This window comes from Grammomys surdaster, unplaced genomic scaffold, assembly GCF_004785775.1.
Source record: "Grammomys surdaster isolate TR1022 unplaced genomic scaffold, NIH_TR_1.0 133, whole genome shotgun sequence".
NCBI lineage: Eukaryota > Metazoa > Chordata > Mammalia > Rodentia > Muridae > Grammomys > Grammomys surdaster.
This window is the reverse complement of record NW_021604591.1, coordinates 3,699,539-3,721,786: the sequence shown is the minus strand read 5'-3', so window position 1 is coordinate 3,721,786 and position 22,248 is coordinate 3,699,539. Positions and strand designations below refer to the sequence as shown.

General features: G+C 51.7%; 1 protein-coding gene across 1 annotated transcript in view; it reads left to right on the top strand.

The window, feature by feature from the left end:
* Nucleotides 1-11,814, top strand: part of Dctn1 (dynactin subunit 1) — a 33,618-nt gene extending 21,804 nt beyond the window's left edge. Inside the window, exons 5-28 of the mRNA XM_028762319.1 lie at nt 890-1,081; nt 1,371-1,568; nt 1,712-1,916; nt 1,985-2,063; nt 2,159-2,318; nt 2,577-2,681; nt 2,799-2,990; nt 3,071-3,187; nt 3,376-3,528; nt 4,266-4,426; nt 4,539-4,707; nt 5,542-5,610; nt 5,796-5,858; nt 5,959-6,108; nt 6,259-6,420; nt 6,503-6,634; nt 6,822-6,947; nt 7,369-7,511; nt 7,732-7,898; nt 9,277-9,410; nt 9,528-9,720; nt 10,271-10,350; nt 10,839-10,928; nt 11,357-11,814. Coding sequence (XP_028618152.1) covers nt 890-1,081; nt 1,371-1,568; nt 1,712-1,916; nt 1,985-2,063; nt 2,159-2,318; nt 2,577-2,681; nt 2,799-2,990; nt 3,071-3,187; nt 3,376-3,528; nt 4,266-4,426; nt 4,539-4,707; nt 5,542-5,610; nt 5,796-5,858; nt 5,959-6,108; nt 6,259-6,420; nt 6,503-6,634; nt 6,822-6,947; nt 7,369-7,511; nt 7,732-7,898; nt 9,277-9,410; nt 9,528-9,720; nt 10,271-10,350; nt 10,839-10,928; nt 11,357-11,494 — 3,378 coding nt within the window. The 3' untranslated portion in view covers nt 11,495-11,814. The remainder of the gene's footprint in view (nt 1-889; nt 1,082-1,370; nt 1,569-1,711; nt 1,917-1,984; nt 2,064-2,158; nt 2,319-2,576; nt 2,682-2,798; nt 2,991-3,070; nt 3,188-3,375; nt 3,529-4,265; nt 4,427-4,538; nt 4,708-5,541; nt 5,611-5,795; nt 5,859-5,958; nt 6,109-6,258; nt 6,421-6,502; nt 6,635-6,821; nt 6,948-7,368; nt 7,512-7,731; nt 7,899-9,276; nt 9,411-9,527; nt 9,721-10,270; nt 10,351-10,838; nt 10,929-11,356) is intronic.
* Nucleotides 11,815-22,248: the final 10,434 nt, after the last annotated feature.

Below are 22,248 nucleotides of genomic sequence, written 5' to 3'. Positions count from 1 at the left end.
GCTAATCAAGACAGGCTTTGATCAGCTTAGAAGGGTGAGATTAAAGAAGTGAGTGCTCTGATGAGTGGGTGCCTGGTGAGGAGGTGGCAGCATTTGTGGCTAGTCTGGGGTTCAACATTGCCAGGGCAGTACTGCCTACCCCAGGGTTTGTGGCTTCCTGGAAGCTAGCCAGCCCCCCGCCCCACTCCAGCCTCAACAGGGGCCTGAATACTGTTACTTAGTTAGAGCTTTGTCCTGGGAGAGGAGGTAAGGGGTCGGCTCTACTTACCTTGCTTGGAGGGTAGTCTGTATGTTCGCATCTCAGCCCAGTAACCTATAGGGTCCGTTGACATAGACCAAAGGAGTGAAGCCTGGGGAGGCTTACCAGGAGAGCAGGCCTGGCCCCGCCCTCTTGGCCCCGCCCTCTTGGCTCCGCCCTCTGTGAGAACAGGGCAGTTGAGAACAGTCTCTAATCTGTTCTCTGCTCTGGGAATGACATTGAGGCACTTTTCTCTGTGGGGGAGTTGGATGTGCACCCAGCATGCTGGGAACGGGAGTATTAAGAAGTTGCTAGAATGGTCACAAGTGGGCCACAGAGGGGAGTTGTGGGGAGGGAGAGCCTGTTTTGAAGGTGAGGGCAGAGTGGGGAGGAATGTGGACACAGTGCCAAGGGAGGAACCTTATCATCTTATGTCTCCCATCCTCTCTTCTTTCTTCTCCACTGTCCTTTGTCATTGCTACTTTTCGACTCTGTCATTGTCTCCACAACCTGCCTTTGGTCCCATTGTGCTTTCATATACACTGTCTGTCTGTCTGTCTGTCTCTCCTCTGCCTCCTTCCCTTGCTCCCCCTCTTCCTCCCACCACCCTTATTCTGTTTTCTTTGTGGCCTACTCCTGCCCTCTCAATAGCCTACTCGCCCAGCCAGTACTGGGGCGGCTGGGCCCAGTAGCTCCCTTGGCCCCTCTGGATCAGCATCAGCCGGTGAACTGAGCAGCAGTGAGCCCAGCACCCCAGCCCAGACTCCGCTGGCAGCACCCATCATCCCCACACCGGCCCTCACCTCTCCTGGAGCAGCACCCCCACTTCCTTCTCCCTCTAAGGTAAGGACAGCGTTATGGCACCTCTGTCACCCTGACTAGGTGCTAGAGACTTCTTCAGGGTTGGGGAAGACCTAGGACTGGAATCAGAAAGAGTGAGGACATAGCGTGCTCCTGGCTGAGGTGTCCCTCCGTATCTCGTGCCGCAGTTTCCTCTCAGTGTTTCATATGCCCCTTGCTCTTGGTTTTTGTGCTAGGGAAATGCTTTTATACATTCTTATCTTTGCTTCAGCGCAGTTTTGTTAGGGTGGGGCAGGGGCTGTGCACAAACCACGGGGCCTCTTCTTGGCAGGAAGAGGAAGGGCTGAGGGCCCAGGTACGGGACCTGGAGGAGAAGCTGGAGACCCTGCGTCTAAAACGCTCAGAAGACAAAGCAAAGCTGAAAGAGCTGGAGAAGCATAAGATCCAGCTGGAGCAGGTACAGGAATGGAAGAGCAAAATGCAGGAGCAGCAGGCGGACCTGCAGCGGCGCCTCAAGGAGGCTCGGAAGGTATGCCTCGATGAAGCTGGTGCCGGGAAGGTGGAAGGACCCAGATAAGGGAACTGGGATCTAGGCTGGAATATAGGGTGCCCCGGAAGAAAGGGCGGCGTGGGAGTCAGTCTGCGCCTGCTCCACTCACTTCTAACCTCCAGGAAGCCAAGGAGGCGCTAGAGGCCAAGGAGCGCTACATGGAGGAGATGGCGGACACAGCCGACGCCATCGAGATGGCCACTCTGGACAAGGAGATGGCCGAAGAGCGTGCTGAGTCTCTGCAGCAGGAGGTGGAGGCACTGAAGGAACGCGTCAATGAGCTCACCACAGACCTGGAGATCCTCAAGGCTGAAATTGAAGAGAAAGGTAAGGGACCGGGAACAGCAAGGGGTAGCTGCTGTAGAACCAGCGTGAACCCATTGTTGCTCTCACAGGCTCTGATGGGGCCGCATCGAGCTACCAGCTCAAACAACTAGAGGAGCAGAACGCCCGCCTGAAGGATGCCCTGGTGAGGTAGGCCTTCCTCTGTCCCTTTCCTGCCTCGGGTGTCAGAGCACTCATTACCTTGTGACCCATACATGCCCCTTGCTCCTTCCACGTCTCTGTAGGATGCGAGATCTCTCTTCCTCAGAGAAGCAGGAGCATGTGAAGCTTCAGAAGCTCATGGAAAAGAAGAACCAGGAGCTGGAGGTTGTGAGGCAGCAGCATGAGCGTCTTCAGGAGGAGCTGAGCCAGGCAGAGAACACGATCGATGAGCTCAAAGAGCAGGTCTGAGAACACAGCCTCACCCACACCTGTGTGTGTGCCCGCGTCCACTGCCCCCTGAGAACACAGCCTCGCCCACGCCTGTGCGCCCGCGTCCACTGCCCCCTGAGAACACAGCCTCGCCCACGCCTGTGTGTGCGCCCGCGTCCACTGCCCCCTGAGAACACAGCCTCACCCACGCCTGTGCGCCCGCGTCCACTGCCCCCTCTGCTTCTAGGTCCTTACGGCGGCTCGTTTCCCTGTCCCTTCCCCTTGACACAGGTGGATGCCTCTCTGGGAGCCGAGGTGATGGTGGAGATGCTGACTGACCGGAACCTGAATCTGGAGGAGAAAGTGCGGGAATTACGGGAGACTGTGGGGGACTTGGTAAGAAGAGAGAAGACCCCTGACTTCTGACCCTGAAGGAGAATATTTGGAAGGAGCCATCTGGGAGATTGCTATCTGACCCTGCCCGTGTGCCCTCCCCGACTCTGTGCCATCCAGGAAGCCATGAATGAGATGAACGATGAGCTGCAGGAGAACGCACGCGAGACGGAGCTGGAGCTGCGTGAGCAGCTGGACATGGCAGGCGCCCGCGTAAGGGAGGCCCAGAAGCGAGTGGAAGCCGCCCAGGAGACGGTCGCCGACTATCAGCAGACCATCAAGAAGTACCGCCAGCTGACTGCCCACCTACAGGTGCCTGCCTCGCTTCTGGTCTCTGCTCAAGGTAACCCTGGTATTGCCAGCACCAACTGTGCTTCACTGTCTGCTCTCAGGATGTCAATCGGGAGCTGACAAACCAACAGGAAGCCTCTGTGGAGAGACAGCAGCAGCCACCGCCAGAGACATTTGATTTCAAAATCAAGTTTGCTGAGACCAAGGCTCATGCCAAGGTCAGAAAAGTGGGCACCTTGAAGTCGGAGGAGGAGGGGTAGCTATGAGCTGGGCTGGCTTGGGCTGGGGTTCTGGACTCAGGGTGCTTTGGGTGGTAACTGCGGAAGAACCCTGGCCTGGACTTACCCTGCCAACAAGGTTCTGCCTCTTTGCATCCAGACTGAGAGCCCTTCTCCCTGCCTTGCAGGCAATTGAGATGGAGTTGAGACAGATGGAAGTTGCCCAGGCCAACCGGCACATGTCCCTGCTGACAGCCTTTATGCCCGACAGCTTCCTTCGTCCAGGTGGAGACCATGACTGTGTCCTGGTGCTGCTGCTCATGCCCCGACTCATCTGCAAGGTATGGCGAGTCAGTCAAGAAGACCTATGCAATGTGCTGTGAGCCAAGGCCCTGAGGATGTGAGGGGCAGGCAGCAGGCACCGGCTGCCCTCACAGCTTATGAGTAGTGTAGGTACTCTCACTCGGCAGGGGCTCAGTGAACACACAGCCAGCCGCCATGTGCGGGAGCTCTGTAAACGTTTGGAGCATGTACAGTTTTTCTTTCACTGTTTTCTAAACAATCCAGTATAGCCTTGATAGCTTGTGTTAGCATCATCAGTAACCTAGAGGCAGTTTCATGTGTACACATGTACACAAGTGTACACATAGGTTACAGGTTACATGCAGATCCTGAGCATTTCACATGAAGTACTCAAACGTCATGTCTCAGTGTTTACAGGAGTCTGAAACCAGTCTCCTCCAGATAGGAGAAACTGTCCAAGGAAGAGAAGGAGCCTTCTTGTGAGAGAGACAGTTGATGATCACCTTAGCTGAGGGGTAGAGTTACTAAAGGAACATTTAACATTTAAACTAGAGTAGAGGTAGCCCTGAGTGCTGGAGGGTAAGTAGTGGGGAATCTAGGCAGAGTCCGCCCTGCTCTGCCGAGAGCCTCCTGCCCGACTGAGAGCTGGGTCTGCTCCTCTTCCTCCATGTGTATTCATCCCCTCCACATAGTCATTTAGCTGTGTCATGGGTTCCTGGGCCTGTGTTCTTTGTCCTCTACTTCCAGTTCCAGGACCCTGGTCTTCTTCCTACAGGCAGAGCTCATCCGGAAGCAGGCCCAGGAGAAGTTTGACCTAAGTGAGAACTGTTCAGAGCGGCCCGGGTTGCGAGGAGCTGCTGGGGAGCAGCTGAGCTTTGCGGCTGGGCTGGTGTACTCACTGAGTCTGCTGCAGGCCACACTGCACCGCTATGAGCAGTAAGACACCTCGTCCCCTCCCTTGCACCCTCGGCCATGGGTCCAGGATTCGCTGGAACTGAAGTAACTGCCTGGAGACCGTGCCCTCACGGATCCCTTTTCTGGTCCCTAGTGCCCTCTCTCAGTGCAGTGTGGACGTGTATAAGAAAGTCGGCAGCCTGTACCCAGAGATGAGTGCCCACGAGCGTTCCTTAGATTTCCTCATTGAGCTGCTGCACAAGGATCAGCTGGATGAGACCGTCAATGTGGAGCCCCTCACCAAGGCCATCAAGTACTACCAGGTCTGGGGCCAGAAGTCAGGTCGGGAAAGCAGCAGGGAAGGGGGAATACGTACCTGTTGGGAGTTCTTACCAGGGTATACCAGGTTTTATGGCCATGGTTGGCTTTTTGACAGCAGTTTGCTCTGGTTTTGTTTTTATTGTTTTTTTTTTAGGGTTGGTTTGTTGTTGTTGGAGGGGAGCAGTATGATTTTTTTGTTTTGTTCTTTTGAGACCCGGTCTCATGTAATCCAGGCTGGGTTTAAACTTGCTGTGTAGCTGCAGGTAACCTTGAGCTCCTGATCCTCCTGCCTCCGTCCCAGGTGTTGACATAATAGGTCTATGCCATCATGCCTGGATTAAAAAAAAGTTGTGTGTGCAGTGTATGTACATGTGTGTGTGTGTGTGTGTGTGCGTGTGTGTGTGTGTGTGGCACAGTGTATATGTGTTGTATGTGCAGTGTATGTGTGGCACAGTGTACATGTGTGTGCAGTATATGTGCATGTGTGTGTGTGGCACAGTGTACATGTAGAGGCCGTAGGGCAGCATGGGCCAGTTGACTCTTTCTCTCCGTCATATGGATCTTGAGGTTGGAACTTGGGAGCAAGTGTCTTCACCACAGAGCTATCACTGGCCGCTTTTATAAGATGGCATCTCACTGTAGCTCAGGCTGGCCTTGAACTCCTGATGCTCTTGTCTTAGACTCCCCAGTGCTAGGATTATGGACCTGCACCACCAGTCCCAGTTCTTGTTTGTCTGATGTGAACTGACCTTGTGATGCTAGTTTGGGAAAAGGGCAGTCCGCAGCCCTTGCCCTTCCTCAGACTGAAGGCTGCCTCTGTGCTGTTCCCTCCTCAGCATCTGTACAGCATCCACCTCGCTGAACAGCCCGAGGATTCCACCATGCAGCTGGCTGACCACATCAAGGTGACGTGTCTAGATCAGTGACTAAGCTTCTGTAGAGACGTGGAAAGGGAGTCAGTCTTGAGAGGTCTGTGCAAGCAGAGGACACATGTGCATGTGGTAGTCACAGAAGATGGGGCGTCCTAGGGGTAAGGATGGGTGAAAGAGCGCCTGTGAGGGGCTAAGACCTCATGTTTCTTTCCACATAGTTCACCCAGAGTGCCCTGGACTGTATGAGCGTGGAGGTGGGGCGGCTGCGTGCCTTCTTGCAGGTGAGGGCACATCTGAATCTGAGAAGTTCTTCCTTATCCCTTCCCCTCCCCTCCCCGCCTAGTGCTAATGGCGGCTTGTCTGTTTCCTTTTCCTGTGTAGAGTGGGCAGGAGGCAACAGATATTGCCCTTCTTCTCCGAGACCTGGAAACATCATGCAGTGACATCCGTCAGTTCTGCAAGAAGATCCGAAGGCGGATGCCAGGGACGGATGCTCCTGGGATCCCGGCAGCGCTGGCCTTTGGCTCACAGGTTTAGGGCTGAGACTGTGAGGGAAGGAAGCTGAGCAGAAACAGGAGGGGCCTAGCACATTAGGATCCAAATCTGGGCAGGGGATTGATGGTTAGCCAGGTACTATGATGGTGGACCAGGATGGACTCTTGACTGTAGCCTGTCACACAGGTATCTGACACACTCCTCGACTGCAGGAAGCACTTGACATGGGTGGTAGCTGTTCTGCAGGAGGTGGCAGCTGCGGCTGCCCAGCTTATTGCCCCCTTGGCAGAGAATGAGGGGCTGCCTGTGGCTGCACTGGAGGAGCTGGCTTTCAAAGCGAGCGAGCAGGTTGGCCTGGAACCTTGGGCTGTGAGGTCTGGGGAGGCACTGGCTATTGGCAGCTTTTCATACCTGCTCTTGGCTGTTGCAGATCTACGGGAGCCCCTCCAGCAGCCCCTATGAGTGTCTACGCCAGTCATGCACCATCCTCATCAGCACAATGAACAAGCTGGCCACAGCCATGCAGGAAGGCGAGTATGACGCAGAGCGGCCCCCAAGCAAGGTAGGTAAAGGTTTCTGGGGACCCAGTGGCCTGCTTGTGGAGAGTGGGGAGACTGGAGGGAGGGGCATCCTGCCTAGAAGTCAGGGTGATTTTCCTGTGACTGGGGTGGTCTCCTTCCCCTGCCTCCACCATCTGACACACTCTATACTTCCTCTACTTCCACCATCTGACTCACTCTGTCTCTTAGCCTCCTCCAGTTGAACTTCGGGCTGCAGCCCTGCGTGCAGAGATCACAGATGCTGAAGGTCTGGGTTTAAAGCTTGAAGATCGAGAGACAGTCATCAAGGAGTTAAAGAAGTCACTCAAGATTAAGGTGTGGAGGACAGGAGAGATGGATCAGTGGTTAAGAGCACTGACCACTCTTCAGGGGACCCTGGTTTGATTCCCAGCACCCACATGGTGGCTCAGGACCATCTGTAACTCTACTCCTAGGGGAACCAATGCCCTCTTCTGGCCTTTGAGGGCAGCAGGTACACATATGGTACACAGACATACATACAGACAAAAGTACACATAACATGAATTAATTAAAGTTAGGCTAAGGGCTGAGAAGTGTGGTGCACCCTGGCGGCAGGGAGTGCTGGACGTGAGGATCAGGGTGTGTGGGATCTGAGGAAGGAGGTGGGACGTTTACCTAGGGGTCATCCGGGAGGGAGCGCCACATCCCACAGCCTAACCCTGTCCTGTGGCTCTGGGAAGGATGTTGAGGAACTGAAGTGTGTTACCTTATCCAGGGAGAGGAGCTGAGTGAGGCCAACGTGCGGCTGAGCCTCCTGGAAAAGAAGCTGGACAGCGCTGCCAAGGATGCAGATGAGCGGATCGAGAAGGTTCAGACGCGGCTTGAGGAGACTCAGACCCTGCTGCGGAAGAAGGAGAAGTGCGCCCCTCCTGGGGCCCCGAGTCCGCCCCTCCTCCTCTGCGGCTTTCTGCTGCTAGTGACTCCTTTTGCCTTGTGTGACTGCCCCACGTTTCCTTCCCTACTCTTGTCTGTCTCACTCCGACATGTCTTGGGTTCCCTCTGAGGTCCTGCCCTCAGGACTGGGAAGTCGTGGGGCTGTGAGGAAGGGGCATGCCTGAACCCACGTTCTCTTCCACAGAGACTTTGAGGAGACAATGGATGCTCTCCAGGCTGACATCGACCAGCTGGAGGCAGAGAAGGCAGAGCTCAAGCAGCGCCTGAACAGCCAGTCCAAGCGCACAATCGAGGGGCTCCGGGGCCTCCCTCCGTCAGGCATTGCTACCCTGGTCTCTGGCATTGCTGGTGGTGAGTACGGTGGCTAGGTGGCATTGGCTCAGGGGAGACTGGCTTGACTGTCCCATCTTCTGGCCTCAGTTTGAACTTCAGGTACCTGTAGCCTAGGTGTTCAGCCAAGAATATGGTTGCCCCAGTTTCACGCTGCCTGTTTCATCAGGGTTTTATTTTCCTTGAAGATACATTCACAGACCTCTGTGTAAAGTAGCACGCTACCAAGGCTGTCAGTAAAGTCCGAATAACAACTGAGTTAGGCTCTGGAGGCTGTCCCTTCTGGATCTGCCATCTGGGCCTTTCTATCTCAGCCATCTTCAGGAGAGGCCAGGCCACACTGCTGGAGTGTCCAGCCTTGTGTGAAGCCAGTGCCTGATGCCCTGCTGTGTGCCTGCTCCATTCCATGGCTTCTGTTCTGACCTCTTCTTAAGTTCTTAATGAGGTCATGGAGCCTTATGTGGAGTTTTGTGCCTTCCAGGCTGTTTCCCAGTCCCTGCTGCTTCTCAGTTCCCACTGCCCTGGTTTGTTTCTGCCCCCCTTTCAGTCTGTGCTTAACATTTTCACTCCGGAGAACAGTCCCCCAGCCCCACAGACACCACCAGGGTCTCTGGCCTTTCCTTACCTGAGGTCTTAGCCTTATCAAAGGCCTTGTCATAAATCCGACCTGATTCAGGACGGTGACCAAGCGCCTTTGTGACAGTGTACTCCCACAGTACAGACATGCTTTGAGAGGGAATCGTTAGATTCACCATTTTGTGTTGTTTTAGTAAGGCTCTTAAATTCTGCTTCTGAATGAATGAAACACCCCATCAAACAAGGGACACATTTACCTCAGAGCACAGGGGAAGCCTGGGGAGCAGGGCAGTGCTTACCCCTTCTTCCCAAGTTTTGCAGCCAGGAGCACTCAGGGTGCAGGCAGGGGTCCATGCAGCTCTGGAGTGTTCCTCATGGCTTTCCTGGAGATGAAGCGGGAGGCAGGGAAGCAGGAGCAGCCTCACCAAATGCTTCCTGTGCTCCCTCACTCTGCCATTCTCTCAGAGTGTCCTGACTCACGGCCTGCCCACCTTTGCTCACCCCCTCAAAGCCAGAAGTAGGGTCTTCGGAAGTTTTGGTGGTGAGGCAAAGGGTCTTCTGCATGTTGTACCCAGAGTCCCTCTGGTTTGTCTCATGTCCCCACATTATCTAATCGCTCTCTCTCTTTTCTGCTCCCCATGGGCTCTCCAGAGGAACAACAGCGAGGTAGAGACCTACCCTGCTGGGGTTTACCAAGGCTACTGGGCACTGGGACTCAGGGACAGCATCAAAAGTGGAGGTGGAGGGAGGACAGGGAAGGTGAGGAGCCCAGTTTTCAACCCTGTGTACCCAAGGGTGATGACATTCTGCATGCTGTTCACAGGGGGCGCTCCTGGGCAGGCTCCAGGTGCCTTGCCAGGCCCGGGGCTGGTAAAGGACTCACCGCTGCTGCTTCAGCAGATCTCTGCTATGAGGTTACACATCTCTCAGCTCCAGCATGAGAACAGCATCCTCAGAGTAAGGCACTCAGGGGCACGTGGGGCCTGAGCTCAGAGCATGCCTGCCCATCAGTGGTCAGCGAAGGCCACTGGTGCCTGTTAACCATGTATTCTGTTCCCTCCCACCTCCTGACAGGGGGCCCAGATGAAGGCGTCCTTGGCAGCCCTGCCCCCTCTGCATGTTGCAAAGCTTTCCCTCCCACCCCACGAGGGCCCTGGGGGTAACCTTGTGGCTGGGGCACTGTATCGCAAGACCAGCCAGCTGCTGGAGAAACTGAACCAGCTGAGCACCCACACCCACGTGGTGGACATCACTCGGAGCAGCCCGGGTATGTACTCCCTCCTGAGAAGACAGCTACAGCCCTTCTGTCCCCGGGGCTCCTCCTAGCAGTGTTCATTGGCTTCAGGATTCAAGTCTCCTGATTCTTGTGCATAGTCTCTCCCTGTTCTTTCTTTCCCATCTCTCTCCTCTCTCCCCCTTTCTTTCTTCTCTGATACTGGGGGTCGAGCTGAAGGCCTCAAGCCTGCTAGGCTAGTGCTCTGTAGCCCAGGTCATCCTCGAATTCAGACTCGCCTACCTCTGCCTCCCTTAGTGCTGGAATTAAAGGCGCATGCCACCGTACCTGGCACGTTTACATTTTTTAATGGTTTTTTTGTTTTGTTTTTGAGACAAGATCTCAATAAGTTGCCCAGGTGGGTCTTGAACTTCTGATCCTCCTTTCTCAGTCTTTCAATGGCTGGGGTTCCAGGCTTTTCCAGCAGAGCCAGTTCACTCTTTCTGGAGTGCCTGTTGTATGTTGGTCCAGTCCCTGCTTCTGACCATGCAGTTCAGCTGCTTGGATGGGCCTTACTGTCCTCACCATCTCTCCCTCTTCACAGCTGCCAAGAGCCCGTCAGCTCAGCTCATGGAGCAAGTGGCTCAGCTCAAGTCCCTGAGTGACACCATTGAGAAGCTCAAGGTCAGTCACACCCCACCCTTCCCACACTGAGCTCCCGTGAGTCATCGTAGGGGACCAGGCACTCGTGGGCTCTCTGGACCTGCTCCGTGCTCTGTGGCACACTGGAGTGCAGGTGGGAGGGAGGCAGAATTCTTGTTTTAGGAGCTGATTGATAAATTCAATCAACAAAGTGTGTTTAGGCTGGTGAGCCACCAGTGCTGGCCGAGCGGCTCTGTGGGATGTGTGGCTGCAGTTTCTGTCAGCTGAAATCATTAGAGGGCAGCCTTTTTGCTAGTGGCTTCCTAGAAGCCATGGACACTGAGTTAGGCCTTAAAGAATGAAGGTGTGTATGGGAAGGAGAGAGGCTGGGCGGGGCCTGGAGTAGAGACAGCAGATATATGGTGATAGAAAGCCTCGATCCCCGGAGCTAGTGTTGCCCTGAAGCTCAGGAGGTCTTCAGCTGCTGGCTGGACCCCCTGAATGAACCCTACCTCCCTCCTCCTCCCCAGGATGAGGTCCTCAAGGAGACAGTAACTCAGCGTCCTGGAGCTACTGTCCCCACCGACTTTGCCACCTTCCCTTCATCTGCCTTCCTCAGGGTAAGGGGGAGCATGTGGTGGGAGATGGTGGCACCATGCTGGGCGCTCCTGCGGGTTCTCCCCTTCCTCTTGGATTGAAGAGGTCCCTAGAGTCTCAGGCCCAGCAGCCTCAACACCCTGCTCTACCTGGCAGAGAGCCAAGTCTTATTTGCACAGAACCAAAAGTGCTTTCAGCACTTAAAGATTGAAATATTCTAATAGGTAACACCTATTAGAAATAGGTAACACCTGCCCTGACTCTTATACCAGGAGGGACTCTGATTACCTTGTTAGACTAACCCTTATCCTAATTTGAAGTGTTTCTGTGGTGTCAGAACTCAGAAGCCACAGTTTTCCAGGGTTTGTCACAGGCCAGCACTCAAGGACCCTCAGTGCCTATAATCAAGTGAGCCCTTAACCTGAGGCCCTCTTTCTCTTCCCAACATAAGGCCAAGGAAGAGCAACAGGATGACACAGTCTACATGGGCAAAGTGACCTTTTCATGTGCGGCAGGCCTAGGACAGCGACACCGCCTGGTGCTGACCCAGGAGCAGCTGCACCAGCTTCATAGTCGCCTCATCTCCTAAGCACTCCTTCCTGCCTGCCCTTCGGTGCAGTCCCCCTGGTGCCACTGTCCAGTGCACGGCCACCTCAGCCACTCCCGGGCTGAACCACATGCTAACCTCTTGAGTGGTTCAGCTCTGCCTGGTCTGGTCAGGGTCCTGCTACTTCCGTAACCTGGGTTTGCCTGTCTACCCCTGGCCTCTTCCATATTTGCTGTTCATCTGCTCCCTCTTTCCTGAGGGGCCTCAGGGTATTGGGGGGCTGACACCCCTCCACTAAAGATTGAGTGAGGTCTCCCTGACTGAGGACTTCACCCCTGATTAAAGCAACTTCTGCTTCACTGCTTTCTGTGTAGCTCTGAGAGTGGGCCTCGGGCTGGCTGGCTTGGAACGGGTGGAGGAGGACTGATAAAGAAACTGCACATGCCCTGCAGGACTGGCTGGCCTGCTCTGAGCAGAGGGGGAGGGGAGCCTGGTGGGACTCAGGGGTCCATGTAGGAAGAAGCCTGTAACTTATCCAGCTCTGTTTCACTCCCTGCAACTTGAGTTTCTGGAGCTGGCTTTCTGATTCATTGACCACTGTCTTCCCATCAGACTTGGGGCTCAGATTAACATCTACTAAGCCAGGGAAACTGAGGCAGCAAAGGAAAAGAAGTAATGTCAAAGCCTGTGCCAAAAGAGACCTGAGTCATAGGGACCTGCTGTTGTGAATTCTTGGGATTTCTGGCCTTGATTTAGACCTGTTGAAATACTTCTAGGAGTGAGAGAGACTCAGGGGACCTGTGAGCAGCGGTCTAGAATTTCAGAGTTAGGCCAGGTGTTTACTGACGGCTCTTCAAGGTGCTCTCTTACTGCCCACATGAGGAAAGATGTGTGAGGGTCTGGTCCACCTGGGCTAGGCCTGTACTCAGGAGTGGGCCTGGCTAGAGGAGAGAGCCAGGGGCCGCACATCAGAGCATCCTCAAGGAAGGTGTGAAATTAGTGGGATGTGGATATCCTGTCTCTAGCCTGCCTTGTTGGGCTCTGGGAAAGAGACCTTTGGGCGACGGTCCCCAGCACTCTCAAGGATAGCACATGGCTAATGCCATTTTAGATGCTAAGATTTAACTTGCTGTACCAGGGAAGCCTGGGATGTAGGGCTTGGTTGCCACAAAACTAATGACAAGGTTGCTTTGTGTGTGGGTGTAACTGGGATTTGAACCCAGGTCCTTAAGAATGGTAGGTAATTGCTCTGTTGCTCTGTTGCTATGTTCCCCAGCCTGTGGGGTTACTGTCTTGATAGCTGATAGTTTCCACCTCATCTCTCCAGCTTTGGCTTCTCTGGTGCTAAGGAAACCACAGGCCACACATTTACCCCTAACATTGTGACACATTCCTGTCCTTTCTCCCAAATGACTGACCTGCCTCTGATGACTGGTGGTCAACATACTGAAGGTCAGGACTCAGCAACTTCCAGGTGTGGTGGCACACACCTTTAATCCCAGCACTCAGGAGGCAGAGGCAGGCAGGTGTCTGTGAGTTCAGGGCTAGTATGGGCTACATAGCAAGTCTAGGCCAGCCACGGCTATATAGTGAGTCTATCTCAAAAAAACCCAAACCAAATGACTGCCTTACAGGATCTCAACGTGTCTAATGTCCTGTGTGTGTGTGTGTGTGTGTGTGTGTGTGTGTGTGTGTGTGTGACACATGTGCTGACCAGAGTATAACTTCACTGTTTCACTGGGACCTTGGGCTTGTTGATTAAGGGATCAGGATTATGGCTGGCCAGCAAGCCCCGCTGAATTACAAATTTACGCCACCACACCTGTCTCTTACTCAAATTCAGGCCCTCATGCTCAGACAGCAAGCACCTCACAAACCAAGCCCTCTTCCCAGCCCCCAAGTCTGTCCGATTTAATGCTTTCTTCTGACCGAGTGAGGCTGCTGCTGTGGGAATGCGAGCAGTACTCCATGCTCCGCCTGCTGTCCACTGCCTCTTCACCCCGTCCTGCACACCAGGGTGAGTGCATCTAAAAGGCAAGCTAGCGGCACTTCAGATCCTGAAATGGAATGACCCCTCCAAGGGTCTAGAATTTAAAAGTGAATTTTCTGAGATTTGCAAGGTCATACATTATTCGATTCTGCCCACTTCTCCAGCCTCTTGTGGGTCTGCCCTCCATATGTGCCCAGTGTCCCAGCTTTAGTGAACCCCTGGGGTTCCCATACTCCTCTGTGCTCTTGGCCCTCTCCCTAAGGAGGAGAGAAGCCATTTGTCTCCTTCCCTAGTCTCCCCTTCCTCCCCCCACCCCCTCTTGAGAGCGTTCTCTCGCACTAGTGTTGCCACCTGAGAAAAGCACCGTTCCTATGGCTCCTTGGGTGTGGCCCTTTGCTACACTCCTGTTTGAGGTGGTATGGGCTCCTCCTGTGCTGCTTCCATTTCTGTTGTCATTGTCACTTAACTCTTCTGCCTCCCACTTTGGAGTACCTTCCACCCCTAGACCTCCCGTCACAGGAGAACATGGGCCATGTTAAGGAGAGTGTGGGTTCTGGACATGGGTTTGAGGTACTAGCGAGAATGTTGGGTGGGTGGATGTCTGTTCATGTCTGTTGTGTTTGGTTCCATCAGGTGTGGAGCTCAGCAGGGAAGTTCAAATTGAAGTTGGGAGTGTGCCCCCCTGTGGTGATTGAAGGAATTGTCTGACTGAGTTTACTGTCTTAACTGCAGCCCATCCCCCCCACCCCTGATAGACCACATACAAGCACCATGCCTGGATGGAGAGGAAGCTCACCTACTCTCATTGGAGGGGGTTAGGTCTCTTCCTTCTTGCTGTGGTTACACACAGTATGGCATATCATCCATATTCCATAGTACGAGGGAAACAGGCACTGGACTGCAGGAGTCACCAGATCAGAGCTGAAAACAGACCACCACCAGCAGCAAGTCTTTCAGAGGGAGCACAGAGTGTGAGGGCAGAGACCTGGGCAATAAATACTGAGAGCTAAGCACCCTCCATCCCCCAGTACATCTGGGGAAGCAGCCACCAGGGCCCTTAGGAAGTGTCTGAGCAGAAGTGTAGTCTGAAGGCACGTGAATAGGGACTGGGTGAATCTTAGAGTAGAGCTTTCCTCAGAGAAGAGAGTTATCTCCCTGAGGACTGTCTTCAGCCCATCTCCAGAGCCAGTCCTTTTTGGTCTCACTGCTCCTCTCTGCTCAGGTGCTTAGCCACATTGCTGGGACCTGGGATGTCTGTGTCTCTATTATCCTCTGTTCTCTCCCAGAGGCACTCGAAATGTGAGCTCGGCTGGTGTCAGCCTTGTACCCATCCAAGTACACGTGGGCAGGAGGGATAACACAGAAAAAGCCGTACCAGTCTGTTCACGTGAAGATAGTAAGGACACGTGTGTGTTGATTCTACTGTTCAGGGCATGAGTAAGGTCTTTATAATACAGGATATGGTTTCGACCCTGTCTCTCCCTCTTGTCCTCTGTCAAATGAGAAGAGCCCAGAGACAAGTAAGCTCTGGGAGGTAAACCTGGTAGTTTCCAGTTGCCTGATACCCTAGTGGACAGGATCCCTGGAACAGAGGGACCAGAAGCAGGTTGTGCTGACAAGAAAAGCGACAGAGGCCCTCACCTGCATTGTGGCATCCCAGTTCCTCCTCTATCTGTTGGCTCACTGGAGAGTCATAATGCTGACGGTCTTAGGTGGTGAGTGGATGGCCAGACAGATGTTGGTGGGGGTGAATTGTGGGAGCTGAGATGTGATGATGGAGAAGCCTGGCTGCCATCTGCACCAGGGATGGAGCAGATAGCATAGTAATTAGTCATGGTCCAGACCCCCTTGTGCTAGAACCAAACAGATGGGCTGGCAGTGCGCAGAGGCAGGGTGTGAAGACTTAACTCTGTCCCCCAGGAGCCTTCTCTTTTTAGGTTTCTTGAGCAGATTCCTGGATCCAATGTCATGTGCCCAACATGAAAGCAGCTTTGTGAAGCATGGGGGGAGGGATTGCTGTGTACCCAGTAGTCAGTTTTTTTGTCTGTCATAGGAGGCCAGTGGCACTTTCCTTGAGTACCATTATTTCTGTAGGTAATTTTTTTAAATTTTAAACTTATGCATTTGTTTGGTTTTGTTTGTTGTTTTGGTTTTTGAGACAGTGTCTCACTATATAGCTCTGGCTGGCCTGGAACTTGCTACGTAGACCAGTCTGGTCTTGAACTCACAGGGATTCACTTTTATTACTTAAGAATGTAATGAAAAATGTCTAATGGAGTGGTGGGCTTGCGGTCAGTACGTAGCTGGCTTACTGCCCCTTGAAAACTATCCTGATATTCGCCATCCAGTGTTCCCCACCCTTCACGATCCCTGCCGGCTGCTGATTTCCCCTCAGTGTTGAGGCTACAGTGCTGCTCGGCCACTGCAGACCTTCTTATAGTGCAAGTCTTAGCCCCTGCTTCCAAGGATTCCTGGCTGGGCCCCTCAGCTGCCGCACTGGCTTGTCAAGGCACTGTATACTGTACATGCCAGCTGGTTTCTCCTTCCAAAGAGACCCTTTTGACCTGGCTCAGTCCAGGACTGGCTGGCATCCTGGCAGGTCACCAGGGCACACTCAAGCAGCTGAGCAAGGTATAAACTGAAGCTGTGTGTACTCACGGAGTGAGCAAGTGTGAATCTGCTTTTAATTCATCTTCACAGTCCTTCACTAAGAACAAGCGAAGGATGTGTACTATTTGTTAACATTCATGGAAACAAAGAGAGACTTCTGCATATCTATGATGATGGTGATGATGATATTTCTGAAACAGAGTCTTAAGAAGTCCAAACCAGCCTCAAACTTACTTCATCACCAAGGATGATTCTCCTGCCTTTACTTCCTAAATGCTAGGATTATAGGTGAATGTGCCAGGACATTGGGTTTATTCTGTGATGGGGATGGAACCCAGGGCTGCAAGTGTGTTAAGCACTCCAGCAACTGAACTGCTGGGTCCCCAGGCTTAATCGTTCCCCTCTCTGTGTCTTGGTGTCTCTGTCTGTCTTCCTCCCTCCCTCCCTCCCTCCCTCCCTCCCCCCCCCCCCATGTGTGTGTGTGTCTCTGTCTCTCTTTGAGGCAGGGTTTTACTATGTAGCCTTGGTTAGCCTGGAACTCTCTATGTAAACCAGGTTGTTCTGAAAATCATAAAGATCCTCTTGCCTCTGCCTCCCAGTGTGGGGATTAAATGTATATACCACCATACCTGGCCCAGTCTTCTTGTTGTTGTTACATGTATTTATTTTGTGTGTGTACACACATATATAGGTCAGCGACAACCTTCAGGAGCCAGTTCTTCCATCATGTCTGTCGATGGAACTCAAGTTACACAGTTTGGCAAAAGGGAAAGACCTTGGTATGTAGCTCTGGCTGCTCTCAGATTTTCAATCTTTCTGCCTCAGTCTCCTGGGCACTACGATTTTAGACACGGACTACCATACCCAGCTTATGTAATTTTTTTTTTAATTTTTCATTTTGTGTTATATACATGAGTGACTGTCCTCCAAGCCGAGCAACTGCTCTTTTCGGGGGTTCAGCTGCTCCTCCTTGCAAAAGGATTATCCCACTTGGACTTGTCCACTGATCATCCTCACCACCACCCCTGAGAGGCCATAGGACCGGAGCTGAGTAGCCAACAGTTCCCTGCCTCCTGCTCCTTGCATCTGTGCTTTAATTGCACATGGATAGCTAGTGAAGGGGGCTCCATCTCTGCAACTATGGGGACCCCTTGGCCCTTCTGAGCAAAGGCTTTGTGGGTATGGCCTGTTGCAAGAGGAGCACCCACACCCCTGTGAATAACCCCTCACCTGTCTGTAAAGAAACACAGTAATCTCACTGGTTCTCCAGAGGGAACTGTGGCAGACTCATGCTTTGGTTTGCCATTGGGACCCTAGAGGGTGTAGACAAAGTTACTGTCTCCCACTGGGAAGAAGTGTTAGCAGCAGTGGGTGTTTTCTGCATGTGTGTCTACACCACATGCCTGATGCCCAGGGAGGCCAGAAGTAGGCATTGGATTCCTGGAACTGGAATTACAGATAGCTGTGAGCCACCATTTGGGTGCTGGGAACTGCACCCAGGTCCTCTGGGAGAGCACCAAGTGCTTTTAACTGCTGAGCCATCTCTCTAGCATATTAGGTGATATTGGAAATCAGGATTTTACTGGAAAACATTTTAACTTTATTTGGGAAAGTAGGTGGTTACACTCCTTTAAAAATAAAAAACACACGTGCTAAATAAAAATAAGGGAAAAAAATCTACCCAAAAAGCTCTGTGTGCATAAATGTCTTTCCTTGTTCACATATTCTGGTACCATGTGTCCAAGTTTCTCTAAAGAGTGAAACTAGTTGCTTATTTGCTGTGGCTTTATTAAATATTGCCACATTGTCTTTGGTGAGTGGTTATATAGTTACACCCTCTCCAGCAGTGTGGATGCCCTTGGCTTAAGTCTACCCCTTTCAGGAGTGGGCAAGGAGTGGGGTGTGAAGGCCAGGAAGAATGAGGAAGCCAGTTCAAGTAGTCTTGACTTGGCTTGATGGCCCTGGGAAGCCACAGCCACCTGGTGACAAGACAGCTATTACCAGTGGATTTTAGGAAGGTGATTCTGCAAAGGTCTTTCTTTGTTGGCTTGTACTGGGCAAGATGGTGATGATGGCGGGGTGGCTTGGGCCCTCAGTGGGGGTGGTGATGATGGCGGGGTGGCTTGGGCCCCCAGTGGGGGTGGTGATGATGGTGGGGTGGCTTGGGCCCCCAGTGGGATTCAGATCACAGGAGAGAGGAGGAAGTGTGTGGAGAGGGGCCCTGAGCAGATGCCAGGGCCTACAGAACCCAAGAATTACAGGTCTACCAACTTGTCCTTATGTGGTCTAGTTAAGCTCAGACTTCAGGAGAATAAAACATCTATCTATACAGCACCTGGAAAACAGTGTGCCTAGCGCTGTCAGCAAAGATGAGGGTACCCAGCCGTCCAGAAGCCCTGAAAATAAACAAGGAAAATAAACAAGAAAATAAATCAAAATGGGAGCAAAGCTAACAGTCTCAGATGTAACAGATGTTTTCTCTGGAGAAAACATTCAGAAAACATGGCATGCATAGATGTTCTGAGAGCATTATTCCCAAGGTTGGGGATTTGAATGGAACAACTCTTTGTACTGAATTTATATCATATTAGGTATAAATAATGTAGACACAATTTAAAGTGTGCATGTGTGTGTGTGTGTGTGTCTCACACTGGCTGCCCTTCCAGGGGACCAGGGTTAGAGTCCCAGCGCCCAGAGTGTGCCCCAGATTGATTTTGAACTTGCAGTGTAGGTGAGGATGACCTTGGACTCCAGAGCCTCCAGCCTCTGCCTTTCAAGAGCTGGGATTACAGGCGTGTGACACACCTGGGAAGAATTAGAGACAGCAGAAGAAAGCAGGGATGCAGAAATTCCACCACAGTGCTGAAAGCAAGCCATTTATATCAGAGCAGTCCTTCTGCCAGAGTGTTCTCTGACCCAGCTTCAGTCATGTGGAGACAGTCATGGCTGAACAATGCTAGGGATATCTGTCACCGTCTCCCTCTTTGCTTCTGTGTCATGGGACAAACAACAGTTATTGGGAGCCAAATACAACATGAATCTGGGTAAGAGAAGCCCTTTTGGATGGATTCTCATCTCTTTTTGCCTTTCTAATTGAAGAGATATGACCTGTGAGCTCAGTGCTGGGGAGACCAAGAGTTTGAAGCTAGCCTGGGCTATGTAATGAGGTGTTGGCTCAAAATTCAGCGACAATAAAAACCCTCTTATAAATAGCAAAAAGAAACACATCATTATAGAGATATGAACAGACAATTTATAAAAATGCTATTTGTTCAATACCAAATGGGAAAAAAGTCAAAATGAAAGAACTTTAGTTCAAATTGATACACCAAACTCTTCCATTTCCTTATGCTCTGGACACCTCAATGCTTTATTTTCCAGAGGCCCTTGCCCTGGAGTTCTAGATGTGAGTTAGGTCCCACCCATTAGATAAACGGTTCTCTGATAGCCAGTCTTGCAGAAGGAAGAAGGGCAGCGTAAGGAAGCTGAGCTCAGAGTCTGCTGAGCCAGGGTTCTGCAACTGTAGGACAGGGTGGCAGCTGTAACGGCTCAGGGGGCTTCATCTATCTTGGCTGCTGTCACGTGCCTCTCTCTTTCCTCACATGGAACTCTCTCATGGCTCTCACAGCATGGGAAGAAAGAAGGCTCTCAGAGTGCTCTGGTTGGCTAACCTCTAAGGTGTCAGAGGATTATGTGAGGGACAGGATCTGTGCCAGGCAACTCACAGTGAACACTGGATTCAAGGAAGAACGATGTCCCTGCCAGGGCAACACTCAGTCCAACCCCATTGCCTCCTTGGGGAAGTCTTGGACCTCAGACGGGATCCTTTTGTGCATCCTGAAAGGAAAGCTGCCACCTCATATCCTCCTATCCCCTCCCTAATCAAGTCTGCTCCTTCAAATCCCTCTATTCCACAGCATGGGTGAGGAGAGAGAGAGAAAAATATCTGAAGTAAATAAATACACGATTTGAGTATGGACTCTGGGTGATAACAGGCCAACAGCTCTTTGTACTGTGCTACAATCTGCCACGAGGGCAGTTTTATTGGTTGGGTACAAAGTCCCAATCCTTGTTCCTTTGAACCCGAGACTCATAAGCAGATGTTCACAGCCAGCCATGTTCTAGCGCAGTGGTTCTCAACCTTCCTGACGCTGAGACTGTAATACAGTTCCTCACGTTGTGGTGACCCCCAGCCATCAGATCATTTCGTTGCTGCTTCCTAACTGTAATCTTTCTACTGTTATGAATCGTAATGTAAAATGTCTAATATGTGACCCTGTGTGGGTCTCGGCCTGCAGGTTGTAAACTCCCCTTCTAGCACGGCTATAGCAGCCCAGATCTTTCCTTCCCTGAAACTACTCTGTCGTCGGACAGCTTTCTAGTTTGAGGGGATGCAGGTCATGTTTCCCCACCTCTGCCTGCATCCTCACCTCTCAGGATGTTATTTGAACAGTTTCCTCTCTTGGCCTCAAACGCTCCTTGGTTGTTGACATTCACATCCCTTCCCCCTGTATCTTCTAAGCCATTATATAACCTAGGATAGGCCAGAGCCAGGCCCTTGAAGCCTGGCAGTAAACATTTGTGGTTTTGATTTCTCTGCACCTTTCTCAATATGCTTCTTTTCTATTTGTCAGGTCTTCAACTAGCTAGAAATCCTCTAAGTCCTGAGACTGCTTTGGGGTTGTGACTGTCTTCATACGTCCAGGATTAAGGGATTTCCTGGACTATAGGCCTCAACCTAAGAAAGTCTTAGACAACCCTTGATGTGTTGACCCCCATTTTGATTCCATAGAGTACTCAGGATGTTGGGTTTATGTGTTGGCTCAGCCATGGCCTACAAACACTTGCTTCCACACTGGTGTTGCAAGATATCACTGCCCCAGGGGTATGGCTTTTCCACTGAGGAGGACACTCTATATAACGATTTCTTCTGTCTTGTTTCTTTGTCTAGTATCTGTCTGTGAATGTAGGAATATGTATGTTGTAGCATGATCTGGTGGTCAGAGGATAACCTGTGGGAGTCAGTTCTCTCTATTGGGTTCTAGGACTTCAACTAAAGTCTAACTAAAGCTAGTGGCAAGTGGTTCTACCTGCAGAGCCATTGTCCTAAATAAGGCCTTTAAACCAGAAGGTAAGTTTCTTACCTGAAGGAGAAGGGAAACCCTGACATAAGGACTGAGGACACTCATGCCATGGTAGGGGCTGTGGGAGAAAAGGGGGCAGAGTTATTTTTCTTTCTCTCTCCAGTATCTTCATTCCAGTGTGTGCATGTACATGTGCGTGTGTGTGTGTTTGTGTGCCTGCCTGCATTCATACTGAGGTGTGTGGTGCTGGCACCCAAAGTTTTGTTAGACAAGCACACTAGATCTGAGCTATATCCTTAGCCCCACAATTCAGCCTTTAGTGGGGTTTCAATCTCTGTTTTTCCTCTTGCTTTTGACTCTACAATAAAATATTCTCTGAGCTCCAGCTTCTAAATTGAAAAGGTTAGACTTAAGTATGACTTGTTTGCCTTTGGAAGGATTCCACAAAGGCAAACAGGAGAAGACTGACTCCCAAGTGATTAGGAGGAGGGTCTCATTGCCCGCCCCCACAGTGACAAGGCCAAGCTCAACCCAAGGTTGAGCCTCTGACTTGGCAGAGTGAGGGGAATGCCAAGCTCACCCAAGGTCAGGTAAGTTTATATTGCTTCCTGCCAGATGCCTGTGCAAAGCTACAGGACAGACTGGCTATCTAAAGAAATCTCTAGCTATCCCAGCTTAGAAGCAGGATAACGGAACAAAGAAGTTGCCCTGGCATGGTGCCGTTTTCCTCCTCCCTGTCTAGTCTCTGTACTGCTCTTCTTGGGAGTAAAAACTAATAAGTGTATACATATGGTGCATACATACGTAGCAGGCTTTCACAGTAAGGGGTGGGCCCTTCCCTCTAGTTACATGTTCTCTACCTAGAGACATAACTGGTGCTCTTCACCCCAGGCTCTTGAGCCAGGGAAGTGACAGTTTTGTGCCCACATCAGACCTCTTCCGTTTCAGTAAGGGCTTTGTAGCCTCTTCATCAAGTCAGGTAGATACAGGCAAGATGAGAATTGTATGAAACTCCTCATTTCAAAGAGGTGAGGCTCAAACAAGACATCCTCTATCTATCTATCTATCTATCTATCTATCTATCTATCTATCTATCTATCTATCTATCTATC